At 40.5% G+C, this 16,852-nt stretch overlaps 1 protein-coding gene across 8 annotated transcripts in view; it reads right to left on the minus strand.

Annotated features, from left to right (window-relative positions):
* The window catches only part of LOC122549771 (histone deacetylase 9-like), a 796,606-nt gene that overhangs the window by 402,978 nt on the left and 376,776 nt on the right, over positions 1–16,852 (minus strand). For 6 of the 8 annotated variants that reach the window (XM_087987091.1, XM_043689766.2, XM_043689769.2 and 3 more), the window contains 2 exons: positions 7,190–7,431; positions 3,872–4,022 (listed from right to left, as the gene is read on the minus strand). In XM_087987091.1, coding sequence (XP_087843217.1) covers positions 3,872–4,022; positions 7,190–7,431 — 393 coding nt within the window. Of the gene's footprint in view, positions 1–3,871; positions 4,023–7,189; positions 7,432–12,789; positions 13,065–16,852 lie in introns of those variants that run through there. The other 2 variants (XM_043689773.2, XM_087987095.1) reach the window with 2 other exon arrangements.

Below are 16,852 nucleotides of genomic sequence, written 5' to 3' on the forward strand. Positions count from 1 at the left end.
CTCTGCTTACACAGGCAGAGCATTTGCCATCAAATCCAACTTGTAAGAAAATTACATTGGACAATCCTTCACTGAATTTCACCTGTCAATCACAGAATTATTAAAGCAAAAAGGAAGCTATTCAGCCCGTCATGTGTGTACTGGCTTGCCAATAATCATTATGACTGAGTGCCATTTACCTGCCTTTTCCCCATTTCCTCGCACGTTGCTTCTTTTCATATAATCAGCCAATGCCCTAATGAAGGCCTCACTTAATGTTGCCTCCACTACATTTTCAAAGTTAAAAATCACACCACACCAGGTTATAGTCCAACTGGTTAATTTGGAAGCACCTGACGAAGGAGCTAATGCTTCCAAATAAATCTGTTGGACTATAACCTGGTGTTGTGTGATTTTTAACCTTGTTCACCCCAGTCCAACACTGGCATCTCGTCATCATGACCACATTTCCAGAAAGTGCATTCCAGGCCTAAACCACTCATTGTGTAATGATCCTTCCTCTCACATTCACAAACCATTTTAAAGCTTTGCCTTCTTGGCCATTTACAAGTGGAAGTTGTTTCTCTCTACCTAATTTATCCTTCATGATTTTGAAAATCTCTCTCAGATCTCCTCGTAGCCTTCTTCTCTCCAAGTAGAATTGTTCCAATCTCTCCAATATTCCTCAGACCTAGGTTTCTCATCCCTGAAACTATTTTTGCAAATCTCTTCTTGACCTTCTCCAACAATCTTCCTATAGTATGGCATCCAGAACTGCACACAATGCTCCAGCTGAAGGCTAACAAGTGTCTCATATAGGTTCAGCTCTTGTACTCTATTCCTCTGTTAATAAATTTCAGGATAACTGTATGCTTTATTAGCTGCTCTGTTCACCTATCCTGCCCTATTCAGTGATCTATGCACACACACATAGGTCCTCTGCTCCTGCACCACTTTGAGTATGGTGTCCCCTATTTTATATTGTCTATTCATATTTTTCCTGCCAAAATGCATTGTGCCACACCTCTCTACACTGAAATTATCTGCCAATTATCTGCCCACTCCATCAACTTAACTATGTTCTACACTGTCCTTCTCAGAGTTTACAATGCTTTCAAGTTTTGTATCATGTACAAACTTCCAAATTATCCCATACACATTAAGGTCGAGATCATTAATATATGTCAAGAAAAGCAAGGATCCCAATACCAAACCTTTTCAGAACTCCACTGCAAACCTTCCTCCATCTGAAAAATATCTATTGACCACAGCTCTATGCATCCTATTACCTACTCAGTGTTGTATCCACATGAGATATAAGTCTTCTCACAAGATACTGTGTGATATTTTATTAAACACTTTTTAAAAATGCATGTATCGCCCTATCAACAATATTTGACAGCATTGGTCTTTTCTGTTAGTACTTCAAAAAATTCCAGCAAATTGTTAAAATATGATCTCACCAATTTCAATCCATGCTGCCCTAAACAACCCATCCATATAGCTACTAATTCTATTCTGAATAATTATTTCATTAAGCATCCTCACCACTGATGGTAAATTGATTAATTGCTGGGCTTATACTAACAACATTTTTTTAACAAGACTGTATCATCTGCAATTCTCTGGCCCTTTGGCATCTCCCCTGATTCCAGGGAAGACAGTCAGATTATGACCAATGCCCCTGCAAATTCCACTCTAACTTCATTCAATACCTTTGAGTGCATCTCCAGTCCTGGTGCCTTGCCAACATTATGTATTGATAATCCATCCAACACTTGCTCCAAATCAATTTTGATTCCTCATAATAACAGAACTTTTCTGCTATCCCCATAGCCCAGATAAAGACAGATACAAAGTTTTCATTTAGCACCTCAGCTGTGCCTCTTGCATCCATGTGTAAATCCCCTTTTGGTTTCTATTCAGCCTTACTATTTCCCTTATCTCTTTTTGACTAGTGATGTATCTATGGAAGACTTTAGGCTTCCCATTACATTTGAGACGCAGTCTTTTCCTCATACTGTCTCTTGCTTCTCTAATGACTTTAACCTTTCCTCTGAATCTGATTCTTCTTGGTTTTAAATGGTATTTTCCAACTGATAACTTTCATGAGTACATGATTTCTATCTCTGTATTCATCTAGGGAGCTCTGGATGTGTTTGCTCTCTTTTTCCCTTTTGTGGAAATAGACCTGAACTCTCTCTTTGAAGGTTGTCAACTACGCAGCTACGGTTTTCCAGTTAAATATGTGTTCCACTCAATCTGCCCCAGCTCTGTTCTTGCTACTTGAAGTCAATTCGCCCCCGTTCAATTATTCTTATTTGGATTGTACACCATCATCCTAAACTTACCAACTTACTGAACTAACCATTTCCCCTAAACGTTCACCCATCGGGACTTGATCTACTCACTTTCAAAAGCTCCAGTAAATTGTTCTAAATGCATTCATTCTGAAAATAGTGATGGTAGTGAGTTGGAAATGATTGCAACATAGTGTCATATTCCTCTTTCACAGCAAATGTTTAAGGCTTCTTTTCAGGTCTGCTAAACTGATTTCCCAATTGCTTTCTTAAATGGATGTTTTCGTTTCTGAAAGCTACGGACATTTCACAATATCTGTAAGTTAAAATAACAGCAACATGATATCCATCATGCATTTAAGTAATGAGTGAATGTGGAAAAATTACTTACTTAAATCCACAATCCATAAAGTGAGGAAATCATTGAATATTACACAATTCGCTTTTAGTGAATATGGTATCTGGAATGTTATTATGGATAGTAGTGTGTGAAGGCTTCATGGGTTTTTACTAAAAACCTATACTATTCTCTTAGTTTTGGTTAAAGTTGAGAAACAAATACAACCACAATGTAGGAAGAGCTAGCCCTGTTTCCACAAGTTAGACACAAGAGTTCATCATTCAACCAATTATAAAGGCAGAAATAATTGCTAGTGTAAACATGCTTATGGCATTCTTCTCTCATATGTGTTAATAAATGATAAGGAGCCTATGAAGTACTGAGATGATTATTCCACCCAGGCTGATTTCTCAGAAGGATATGAATGGATTTATTTTATCCCTCACCTCCTCCTCATTTAAATTCTTGATGTTTCTGACAGAAATGATGCATGCCTGCACAGTTACAAGCAGCGATCTAGTATCTGACATTTTTTACTGTAAGCTTGCAGTATTCAATAATAATAGAAGGCATTATAGCTAAGCCTGATCCTATCTTCACCTGCTGCCTATTATGAAGATAAGAGAGATGGGATTTCCATAGAGATTTCCAGAGAGCCTGTGAGATTTGGATGGAAGAGGTGTGAAAATTCTGGGGAGATCATGTAAACGATTGTGACTACAAAAAACTGAACAAAATAACCTACTCAATAGGTTCCAGCAGGTCAACGGACAGACACAAGAACTATGAACTCTGATGTGACTTTCCCCTACTGAGGACAATTATAATGTTAAAGTCTGGCTCTTCCTCACTATTTATGATCATGCTTCACTTTGGATGCATTTACCAACTGTGATCTCGGGATATTTGGTAAATTTGCCATTTTACTACCACTAATGTGGTTAGATACGTCTTTGTTTTTGGTTTGCAAATTCAAAGATGAAGTAAAAAGGGTCAGAATGAAAAATGAAAAACCAAAAATGAAACTGTTTTTCTCTCCCTAAAATAACTACAGTAACAAAGATAGAAACCACAAACAGATCATTAGTACTCAAATTTTGTATCACTCATGTTTTATAATATTAGTACCATTACTGGCCCCATTAATAAGTACATCAACACTTGCCAGTAAGATTTTGATGGATTTTTCTGTTCAAGCACAAATAACAGTACATAGCAGATGCAAGACCATAGTGAATAGCTGAGTACCTACTTTCTCTGCTCCTTTCTTTATTTCGAAGAAACAGGAGATGTTGTTCCTGTAGTTGTCGCCCAAACTCTTGTTCCTGCCGCTGTTTCTCCAGTTTGCGTTCCTGCTCCAGAAGCTCTTGCTGGTGTTGCACAGCTAGCAGTTCCTGTTGTTGCTTTCAAACAAATATAATTCTTAGGTTACGTGCAATATTTGCATCCTATCAGAACCTATCAGTTTCGTAACTGTCTCATGACTGACTGTCCAATGAAATGACATAAATTGATGAGTTCTGATCTCAACTGGAAGCTGCTACGTTCAGGTGCCAAGGTTTGAGACTCAGTTTGCCACGGCAAGTCAAGCTTCACTTTCACCAGTTATTAGTTTGGCCACAAGATGGAGCACAAGCAACTGATTCATGCTGGAGTGCAAGAGTAGGGTGCAGGGGGAAACCAAAGGTCTGGAATGTACCTACAGCTACTATGAAAAGCCCACAGTCAATTTCCTCATCTTCTCAGATGGAGTAGATGTCAAGGACTAGATATCTAAAGGAGCATGTAGACTCCATGGAAATGATGGAAGTTCTACCTCCGATTTCTGTCAGATCCTACGTCCAGTAGGTGGGATGATGAGAATGAAAATGGAATGTGAATCCCAGGTGTGGAAATCCCAACAAGTTCAGACATAATCTATTTTTTTTGGAACAGAGGTCTTATTATTGTGGGTGTTATCTTTGAAGGAATCTTGAATGTTCTTCAAAGGTGGATAAGGACTGGAGAACTGTCAAGTTATTCAAGTGACCAGTCCTTTGAAGACTCAAAAACCAACTGTCTGCTGGCTTTGAGAGATTAAAACAAAATTGTTCTAGCACTTTCAATTGTTGTTTATTCACATAACCTTAAGTGCTATCATTTTGGCTTTGCCAATGCTTGACTGCTGGGGCTCATGAGTTGGAACCATATTGGAATAGTGTAAACAAGGGGCCATTCAGGATGGGTGGAAGCCACGTATTGGCACAGAAGTTTTGAGGGATCATTGTAGGTGGGTGAGGGAACCACGTATTGACATGAGTTTGCAAGCGGTGCTGATAGAATGATGATGGTATGAGAAGGACGAGAAATAGTGGGTTTAATATTTAACATAATGACTGCGACAAAGTCCCAGAGTATCAAGTCAGATCTTTTAAGCTGCCCACCAAACCACAGGGCAGCTGCTGTGGCTGTCTCTGAGCTATGTCCAGTAGCAGTGGAACTGCACATCCCTCCAGAGTGAAGGTTCTCCTACTCGGGGCACATTTTCACAAGGTGGGTCTGCAGATATGTGTAGTGTGCAGGGGGAAACCAAAGGTCTCAGACTGTTCGACTTGGGAGCAAATATCCAGGCCAAAGTCTTTTGTTTTAAAGCAGAGGGAGAAAATTATTTTCTGGTTAAACTTCATAAACTACCTCGACTGTTCAACATTGCAGTTCTTTGGTATTAACTCAATATAAAGGTAGGTGAACATGACTGAAATAATAAAAACCTAAAGAGCTGCGGATGCTATAAACCAGAAAGAAAATTAGAAATAGCTGGAAAAGGTCAGCAGGTCTGGCAGCATTTGTGGAGAGAAATCAGAGTTAACATTTTGGGTCAAATGATGTTTCCTCAGAACTGAGGAGGGTCACTCAACCTGAAACGTTAACTCTAATTTCTCTCCACAAATGCTGCCAGACCTGCTGAGCTTTTCCAGCTATTTCTAATTTTGTTTTTTGACTGAAATAATAACCGCTCAAGTAGACGTGGATGCAGTCACATATGAACTGAAACCAAATGACAGAGTAAGGTACACTCTCTGGTGCCACTCGGGAGTTCTGAATCAGGGTATTTTCTGACAATGACTAATTATATGGATTCATTCTGCTTTCGACACTTCCAACAGATGGAGTTGAGTCCTGTGGAAACCTTTCTCTTTCATTGATTCTGTAAACTGGCACAGAGAAGATGCACAACAGGGAATTATGGACTATTGAAGACAAAGAGATGCAAGCTCGTATTTTTTCCTTTGAATTAATGAAAATAGATATTGGCCAGTTTTAAATAATGTGCAAATATAATTTTATCACTGAATGTCAAGTTAAAAGCTACTTTAACATATCGAAGTATCAAAATTACCAGTGACAGAACTCACACTCTTAAGACCATCGTAATGAATATGATTAATCTCCCTTGTATCCTGTCAGATAGAAGTTTTAGATAAGGGGTGCAGTATTAAGTTATTATCATAGGGCATCCTAGTACCAAAACACGAAAGCATGAGGAAAGGATTTGCAATCAAAAAAGGAAGTTTGACCTTAGATAATATTGGAAACAACTGAACTTCTTTATAATGCTATCAGCCTACAATTACAGCAAAGATTTTAATAAAGTTGCTTCAAAGTTGACATTGCTGACCACAAAAGATAATAACTGTATTGAAGTAGCATTGAACAGTGAAGATTTGTCAATTGAGTTGGAGCACACAATGATTTTTTGGGCAAAGTTTATCTCAGCTTCTGGGTTGAGAATAATCATTCAAAAAAGGTCACTTATCACTAAAGGTATGCACACACAGGCTTAAGTTTTCATTTTTTCCACTCAGGAATGTCAATGCAAACCCAGGGCTGTCTCCACAGTTAGCTGAGTTTTTGTTTGTCAGGGCCGCTTAGGCAGTTGGGGCTCTTAGTGGGATCATCAGCAAGAAAGTGGAAGAACGTTACAGTCAACGTGGAAAGTTGGGCAGTGTTACTGCAGCTCCTGAAGAGGGAGATCTTGGCTCAAAATAGACACAAAGCCCTGATAATCACAGAGTGATTGTAATCACAGGTAAGTTGTGGCCAGGATGCTTTGCCTTTCAAAGTGGGTATCATCAGGTCAGCCACTTTGACCCCACAGGCTACAGGTTTCCCTTCCTGACAACTCAAGGAGGTGGCAAGAACAACTGGGAAAACCGTTGACAGTTGTCATCAGAATCCATCAAAATCATGCTGCCTGATTTGAAACAGAATATCAGAGGGAAATTCAAAGCCATAGTCTCCTTGTTCCGATTAAAAATTCAACAATGTCATGACACAAAGCACAGCCCAAGGAACTTTCGACTATGGTATTTTCTGATGGTGTATTAAAGAATTAAAATATGAAAATCTGACAAAATGAAATGTTACTCAGCTATTCAGATGATCACACTTTCTCATTTAGGTACGTATATATAATGAGATACATGGATGCACTTCAGACAACATTAAAATTTAAAATATTGTGGCGTTTATCACTCCATTTATGTGCGGTGCACATTGCTTGGATTTGATGAGTTTTGAGCTGTGGTACCTTGAGATGCTCCTGAAGCTGGACTTGGTGCTGTCTCACGAGGGTTTCATGTTGTTTCTGGAACTCAGCAAAGAGAAGCTGCTTCTGAATTTGTTGTTGCTGCTGCAGCAGGAGGAGCTCTTGCTGTAACTGGCGTTCTCTTGTGACAGGGTCCACAGCTGGCATGGTGATCCGCAGGTCTGTTCGTAAGTCTATCGGGGCAGTTGGTTGGAGTGCCACAGGGAGTGCCGAGCTGACTTCAACTATTTAATTAAAAAAAATAATCAACTTTCATTTCTTTCACCGCCTTTAGAAATCTATTATTTTTCCTACCATCGATTCCCATTTGTTTTCAATGTCTTTTCCCTTCAAGCTATCTGTCAAGGTGAAGTTGCCATGCCCAACCATTCTCAGATTCACAGAAAGAAGGCAGCACGTACAGCACTTTAAACGGCACACTTTAATTTGTATTTATGTTGTGCCTCTTATGGCTTCTAGATGTCTCAGTATGCTTTACAAACTAAAAAAATACTTTTTGAGTAAAATAAAACAAGAAATGTAACAGTCAATATGATCACAGCAAATCTTTGCAAATGACCAAATAATCTATTTCCATGATGTTGACTGATGGATAAATAATGGCCAAGATCCCAGAGATAATTCCCCTGTTCTTCAAAATAGTGCTATCAGATCTTTAACACCCTCTCAAGGAGGTAGCTGGGGCCTTGATTTCACATCTTGTCTTAAAGCTGGGATGTATAGAACAATTAAATGTTTGTATTTAAGTATGATTTGGAGGAGCCGGTGTTGGACTGGGGTGTATAATGTTTAAAATCATACAACACCTGGTTCTAATCCAACAGGTTTATTTGGAAGCACTAGCTTTCAGAGCGCTGCTTCTTCATAGGTGGTTGAAGGAGCAGTGTTGTTCAACTCTACCCTGGTGTTGTGTGACTTTTCACTTTATATGTAGGTAGTTAGTGTCTTTTGCAACATCAGGTTGTTCCAAACTGTTTTCATAGCCAGAGATAGAGTTTTGCAGTCATTGATATGACATAGTGAAATGGAACAGCTAATTCGCATACAGCAAGGCCCACCAACAGCAATGTAAAAATAACCAGATTTTAAAAATGCTGGTTGAGGAATAAGTATTGGCCAAGACAATGGAAAACATTTTCCTGCAAGTCAATTGAAGTAAAAATCAGAGGAGATATAAAATGGGCTGTTGCTTTTCATTATCGCACAAAGTCAAGATCTACCCCATGAACTTTTTTTTAGTGCATTCATGGGAATTGCCCAAAGGTTGCTTATGAGTCAATTATATTGTTGTGAGACTGGAGAAACCATATTGTTAAAAGCAAAATGTTTTCCCCTTGTGCATACTGGGGCAGATTTGTAACTACACCATCTGGAGGGGAGGTGGGAGAGAAGGAATGTGTCGGGGTGAATTGCGCACCTACTCATCTATGTGCACAATTTTTATTCCATTGCTTTCAATAACAGGCTTTTAAAGACACCACTGGAGCCCCAGCAATGAAAGAGCAACACTCAGCAACTTAATTACCAGTTTTCCATTACTGTTTACTATCAGTTACCAAAATACCACTTACAAAGCAGCCTCCATGTTGGTTCACTGGGAGAAAATAATTAAACCATTTCATTGTTCTAGTAGTTAAGACAAAATTGAAGTTTGAAAAGAGAACTACGTATTAAAGGAAACTCCTCAGTCCAGGATTGTAACCCTTGTGAACAGTGGACGTGGTTGACTCTTAACATCTTCTGTGCAACTAAGGATACACAATAAATGCTGGCACATTATAATAACCAGCGATACCCACATCCCTTCAATAAAGATTTTAAAAAGCACATTAATTGGAGAAATTTTGAGGTGGGACTATTTTAACCATTGGAACGCATCAACATGTTCCATTTAATAAGTGGCTGTTTGCTTTCAGCTAAGTCTGATAAAGGGAATCAGGTGAATGTTGAGGATGGGGAGCACAGCATGGCAAATGACCAGGGTCTCAATTTTCCATTAAGTTTACCAAAGTAAAAGTGTTAATCCTGGCTCAGCAGAAGAAAATGTAAGACTTATTTTAGAGGCATTTCCTTCTTCCTGGCTGGCCCTGACCCTATTACATGCACAGGTTGAGGTTAATATTACAGCCAGCTTCATGCAAGTCAATTGCATGATAAAAGAAGGACCCTGCAGACATTGGGCAGTCAGCAGGATCCACCTGGCTATTCAGGATCTCAGTAACTTTAGATGTTTCAAATATATATTTTCCCAGTGCCAACTGGATGAGGCAGGTTAAAATTGCATAAAGAGACAAAAAAAACTGGAATTTTCCTTAGATCTGGACAAAATATGTCTCTTGATCAACACCAGCAAAAGAGAGTTACTGTTCTAGAGGCTTGTTGTTACATTTCTGTCAAAATAGAGTGGGCTAATAGATAGGCAAAAGTGAGGACTGCAGATGCTAGAGATTAGAGTCAAAAGTGTGGTGCTGGAAAAGCACAGCAGGTCAGGCAGCATCCAAGGAGCAGGAGAAATGACGTTTAGGGCAAAAGCCCTGGAGCTAATAGATGACAAAGTCAGAAACTTTCTAATAGAGAATGCAAAATCAGAAGAGATTCGTAACAAGCATTTTGTCCTATTTACATTGCAGAGGTGATTGCGCAGTCGCCCCAAATGACAAAAGGGAAAAAAAAAATACAGGGAACATTATTAAAAGGACTAATGGTATTTAAATTTGCTAAATCACTCTGATCAAATTAAGTACTATTGGATTTTATTAATTAAATTGCAAAAATAATTGGGGAAAGTACAGAAATTGACTTTCATAACAATAGTCATTTATCTTCAAACAGAAATTCTTTTGATGTGAAGTTCTTCATTGTACTTTTAATTGACTTGTACAAAATGCAGTCCTTTCATTCTGGCACTCAGAAATCTATGGGGTTGCGTTTCCAGTCAGGTTCAAAGTGATCCCACAGTTCAGGAAAAATAAGTGCTAAAATGAATCTGTGAATTTTCCATAGTGATTGTGAATGTTTGGTCACCTGTGTTGTTTTCCATTATATGGGCTTCCAAAGTAAACTTCTGGACTCCATTGTTTTGGTTGGTTTCAGCCAAGGCATCAGTGGAATCAATGCAATTGGATTGAGCTAGAAGAGGGAATAATTGTCCTGACCTATGAACGATGGTCACTTAAATAAGGCATAGAAAAGGTAGGAAGACATGTGGAACAATGGTAGTGGGCTACCACTAGGCCAGAAGCTCCAGGTTTGAGTCCTATGCCAGGGCTGGTTGGCCAAATAAGGTACATTCTTAACACAGCTAAACTGGCTGACTTTCAGCCTTTTTCCAATTTTCTGATGGCAGGCGGAATGAACAGGAGCATCTCCTGGTCGATCAGCCTGCAGGACTCAGTGGCAAAGTATTGCAGTATTTAGCCTGCAAGTCTGGACCTATCCAATGACAGTCTGCTGTTCAACCCATGGGGAACCAGGACAGGAGAAATGACAGGCAGGAATGTTAATGGAAAGCAGAGAAACTGTACATCAGAGAGAATCACCACTTTCTCGAGAGGTAGGGAAAAACTTGAGCCAGAATAGGAAGATAGTAGTGCATAAATTAAGAAAAACAATTAAAAATTTCCATAACGGTAAAGAATTAATTTAAACTTTGGAATAATGCAAGAAACACAGAAATAGGAGTAGAAGTAGGCTATTTGGCCCATCCAGCTTGTTCCATGATATGATCATGGCTAAATATCCAACTCATACCCATGCTCCCGTTTTCTCCCCGACCCTTAGACCCCCTCAGCCCGAAAGAAATATATCAAACTCGTTCTTGAAAACATTAAATGTTTTGGCCTCAACCACATTCTGTGGCAGAGAAACCACAGGCTCACTACTCTCTTGGCGAAGAAATTTCTTGTCATCTCAGTCTGAAATGGCCTGCCCCGTATCACAGATTGTGCCCCTTCATTCTAAACTCCCTGGTCATGTGGAACAGTCTTCCTGCATTGACCCTGTCCTGCTCCTGTTAGAATTGTATAGGTTTCTTGGAGATTACACTCTCATTCTTCTCAACTCCAGTGCATGTAGACTTAAGCAATGTAATCTCTCTTCAAATGTCAGTTCTGTTATCCCAGGAATCCATTGGGTAAATCTTTGTTGCACTTTCTTCATAGCAAGAACCATCCTCCCTCAGATACGGAGACCAGAACTGAACACGGCACTCCAGGTGTGGTCTCACCAAGACCCTGTATGATTACACTAAGACATCCCCGCTCATATACTCGAATCCTCTTGCTGTGAGAGTCAACATACCATTTGGTTTCTTTACCACCTGCTCCACCTGCATGTTTAAAAGTATAATTTCCAGCTAATCATGACAAGTGATTAATTCTGTTAACAAGATTTTGTCATAAACAGGTTACTTAATTACCAGGAACTGGCTGTACTACAAGGAATACGAATCCTGCTTCAAAGGGAAAGACTTTCAAGAAATAAAAGCTTGATCGAACTCTCTTTGTGTTTACACACAAGAAGCAGCCAATTGTCAAATTGTTAAGTAGTTATTGTGTCTAACTAATCTAATAATACCTTGAATACAGTTTTATATTCAGTAACGGCATTGTGTTTGTAAACAATAAAAAGGTTTGCTGACATTTTTTTGAAAAATGCACCGTTTTTAAAATGTTAGCTTTGAAAACAAATTTCTGCCTTGTCATTCAACATTGAATATCATTGTTTGGATAGAGTACTGATGGCTTTTGGAAGCACACAGCAAGCATATCCTGAACACTGGTTATCCCACAGGCCTGCAGACCACACAGATCAGCGAAAATGAGTCGAGATATTCAACCTTTTGAGAACTGGATTTCCTTTGCAGCTTTCCAAGTTTGCACCTGCTTTCTGCTACACCACATCTGCAATAATATTTTTTTGCTGTAAATCTGCAATAATGAATACGGCCTCATTCTGCCTGGCCTGTGGCAGTGATCCTGCTCTCCTACGGGATCATTTTAAGGTCAGTTTGACAGTTCTTGGGCCACTATTAAACTCTACTGTAACCTGGGATTAAGGCACCTAATCTGGAGATCCCGCTGACAAAAGAAATATTGTATTATTACATAGATGGAATATAATCAATATTGTGACGCTATACTAGTAAGGTTATTGATGCCATGACACAGCGAAATATGACAACTATGTTGAGAATAAAAACATTTTATTTCTCCTCAATATGCTTCATTTTTATAGGAATGTAATTGGGGAAAGCAGCACTTCAGTGAGCCTCAGTTTAGGACAAGTCTGTGTGCAGTATAGGTCTTGAGATTCAGCAGTCTCTCGAGTAATACAGGACACAGCAAAAGCAACTGTGAATCTTTTAGAACTCTTCCTTCAGGAAATGCTAATAAAAATATGTCCTCAAGGGTTTCATTAGACAACAAGAATTTTAAATTTGCCCTTCAAAAGAAGTGAATATTTAAGAAAAACCACACTTAGTAATGTCCAGAAAATGCACATCCAAGATTATTTTATACAAGCTCTTGAATAAAATTCATTTTAATCAACTGGCAGATATAACTGTAAAACCTTGTACTCACAGAACATATTCAGTGGAGAATAAACTTGCTGATGATTCCTTAACTTCTACATCTCGATTGCAGTTAGGAGTAGGCCAAAACAAATGAAGAAAGAAAAACACCAGCTTTCCACAAAGCTTTAGGCGTCAAACCAAAAATCCAATTTATTGGACCGTAATCTATATTTCAACCTTCGGGACTAAATATAACCCAGTTTACAGGAAAAAAATCAATAGGGCACGGTAAGTGCAGGGCAGCACATAAATATTTCATTGCATGGGAGATGGCAATCAGCGAAGTGATAGTTCTGAGTGGGCAGGCCATGGCCCAAAGGATGAGTCACAATTACTCAATGCAACATTAAAATACTGCTTGTCCTTTGCTTGTCATAAATGCCACCCACTCACTGCAATCCTAGGTTACGTATGATTAAAAAAATGCTTGAGTGCAAGTAAAACACTTTATCACAACTTAGGAAGGATTTACAATTTTAATTGCTCCACTAACAAGGCTAACTCAGAATTTGCATTATTTTTAGTGATGCCAGATTTACATGTTGTTTAATATTTATGCCTTTCTTCTGAAGGTTTTTAATAATACTAAGATGAAATCCAAATTTACACTTTAGACAAATGTATTATGCATTTGTTTCTGTTCTTTTAAAATAAATTTGCCTTATGATTGTGATTTAAGCAGATGAGCACTTGGATTATTTTATGAAAGTGTTCATAGAAGGTTGGCAACACTGGTTTGGGAAGCATTTACTGCCGATCCCAAATTGTCTTATCAAAGATGGTATTGAGCGGCCACATCAACCATCACAATCCATTTGGTATATGTATATTCACAGTGCTCTTTGGAAGAGAGCTCCAGGAGTTTGATCCAGTGACAGTGAAGTGTTGCCAATAATTCCAAGTCAGATGGTGAGTGGCTTGGAGGCTACTTGCTGATCCTAAGGTTTTCACGTATCTGCTGTCCCTCGTCCATTGAGTTGATAGAGACAATGGCTTTGGGAGGTGCTTCCAAGGAAACCTTACTGAGCTACTGTAGCCCATCCTGTAGCTAGTACACATTGCTGCCACTATGTCACTTTCTCTCTTTCTCATTTGGGCCCGCAAGAGCCAGCCTGATCACCCAGTCACTGCCCATTTCAATTCCCCTTCCCACTCCCTCTCCAACATGTCCATCCTCAATCTCTACATTGCCACAGTGAATCAGACTGCAAATTGGAGGAACAACACCTCATCTTTCACCTGGGCGGCGCACAGCCCAGAGGACCCAACATTGAGTTCTCCAATTTCAAATAACCTTCTCACCCATCCCCTGAATCCCTTTCCAGCCCCACCTCCATCCTTCCACCCCTCTGATCCACCCTTCCTTCCAGCTACTAACCAGATTCATTCCTCCCATCAACCAAACAGATCGTAGCTACCACCCTGTATTCACCTATCACTACTTCACCTCTCCGCGCCTCTCCACACCTATAACCTTTCTCTCTCCCTTCTGTTTATTTGCAGCTCCCCCTACTCCCACCTCCGTTCCTGAAGAAGGGATACACCTGAAATGTCAAGTTCTCCACTTCCTTATGCTGCCTGGCTTGCTGTGTACTTCCAGCCTCCTGCTTGCTTGCTTTCTCAGTAGCGGCAATATTGAAGGTGGTAGATGTGTTGCCAATTAAATGCACTTTTGTCCCAGATGGTTTCAAGCTTCTTGAGTTTTGTGTGATCTGTACTTATCGAGGCAACTGGCGAGTATTCCATCACAATCCTGATTTCTGCCATGCAAATGGTCGACGAGCTTTGGAGAGACAGAAGCTGAGTTATTCATTGCAGATGTCATAGCGTCTGACATGTTTTCATAGCCCTGGTATTTGTATGGCTCATCCAATTCATCTTCTGGTCAATGGTAACTCCTAAGATGTTGATAGTGGCTGAGTTCAGCAATGATAATGCCATTAAAGGAGAGATGTTTAGATTCTCTTATGTTGTAGATGATCATTGCCTAATTTTTCTGTATCGTGAATGTTACTTGCCGCTTTTCAGGAGAAAGTGAGGACTGCAGATGCTGGAGATCAGAGTCAAAGAGTATGGTGGTGGAAAAGCACAGGTCAGGCAGCAACTGAAGAGCAGGAGAATCGACGTTCCGGGCATAAGCCCTTCATCAGGAATGTGAGCCAAGGGGGCTGAGAGATAAATGGGAGTGGGTGGGGTTGGGGGGGAAGGTAGCTGGGAATGTGATAGGTAGATGAAGGTGGGATGAAGGTGATCAGAGAGGAGGGTGGAGCGGATAGGTGGGAAGGAAGTTGGACAGGTAGGTCAGTTCAAGAGGAAGGTGCCACGGTAGAAAGTTGGGAAGTTTCAGAAAACATCTCTGGGATGCCAACTTGCGGATCATTTCAGAGAACATCTCTGAGACAACCTCACTAACCAGCCCCACCACCCAGTGGCTGAACTCTTTAATTATCCCTCCCACTCCCCACTGGGCCTCCTCCATCGCCTGACCCTAACCAGCCGAAGCCTGGAGGAAGAATACCTCATACTCAGCCTTGGCACCCTCCAACCACACGGGGTCAATGTGGATTTCATCAGGTTCCCCATTTCTCCTCCCCCGACCTTATCCCAGTCCCAACCTTCCAACTCGGCACCACCCTCTTGAACTGTCCTACCTGTCCATCTTCATTCCCACCCATCTGCTCCACCCTCCTCTCTGACCTATCGCATTGCCATTGTGCCTGAAAAGCCCCTAGCAAATATTCCCATGTGACCTTATGAATGATGGCAACTGAAGATGGTTGAGCCTTGAAAAGTACCTGAATGAATTCGTAGTGGGTTTCCTGCAGCAACAGTTGCCTTCAAATTGGACTCACACCTGGAAGTCTAATATAAAGGAAAGGTATCTCGGCTCTCCATGGTGGAACTCTAAGATGCTGTAATATTAGTAGCAAACACGAAATCGGTTGAGGATATGTTCAATGTATTTCACTTTTTAACCCTCACCTGCTGCAATTTAAAAGATAATATTGAAATCTACATTAGAGCGTACAGCCCAGAGGGCCCAACACTGAGTTCTCCAATTTCGGAGATCTCCGATCACTCAGATCACACCGTGGGCGGCACGGTGGCACAGTGGTTAGCACTGCTGCCTCACAGCGCCTGAGACCCGGGTTCAATTCCCGCCTCAGGCGACTGACTGTGTGGAGTTTGCACGTTCTCCCCGTGTCTGCGTGGGTTTCCTCCGGGTGCTCAGGTTTCCTCCCACATTCCAAAGATGTGCAGGTCAGGTGAATTGGCCATGCTAAATTGCCCGTAGTGTTAGGTAAGGGGTAAATGTAGGGGTATGGGTGGGTTGCGCTTCGGCGGGTCGGTGTGGACTTGTTGGGCCGAAGGGCCTGTTTCCACACTGTAATGTAATCTAATCTATTGTAACAAGGCATATTAAACAATAACTATATTAAAGTCAGTCTGTCAGATTGATGACATAGCACAATGGAAAATTCGCATATGTCTGTCCAACCTCAGTGAAGATCATTCTCACTTGTATAGCACATAGGACATTGGAGCAGAATTGGGCCATTTGGCCCATCAAGTCTGCTGTGCCATTTGATCATGGCTGACATGATTTACAATGCCATTCTCCTGCCTTCTCCCCACAACCCTTTATCCCCTTATCAGTCAAGAACATTTTATCTCTGTCTTAAGTACTCTCAATGACTTGAACACCACAACCCTCTGTGGAAATGATTTCCACAGATTTCCCACCCTCTGACTAAAGAAATTCCTCTTCATCTCAGTTCTAAAAAGGCAAGCCTTCCCTTTGAGGCTGCACCCTCAGGTCCTGGTCTCTCCTAGTACTGGAGGAAACATCTTCTCCATTTCGACTCCAACTATGCCTCGCTGTATTCTGACAGCTTCAATGATTGTGAAAGTTGTGTTTATGTCTTACTCCTGAGAAAACTCAGGCTGAAGTTTCAGCATGGTACTAAGCGGTGCCAAATATTGGAAACACTATTTTAAAAAATATATCAGATGTCAATCTGTGACATGAAAGCCGTAAAAAGAACCCCACGGCAGAGGCAGTGCTGCAC

This window comes from Chiloscyllium plagiosum, unplaced genomic scaffold (assembly GCF_037043375.1).
Source record: "Chiloscyllium plagiosum isolate Xiang-an unplaced genomic scaffold, Cpla_swu_hap1 HiC_scaffold_5, whole genome shotgun sequence".
NCBI lineage: Eukaryota > Metazoa > Chordata > Chondrichthyes > Orectolobiformes > Hemiscylliidae > Chiloscyllium > Chiloscyllium plagiosum.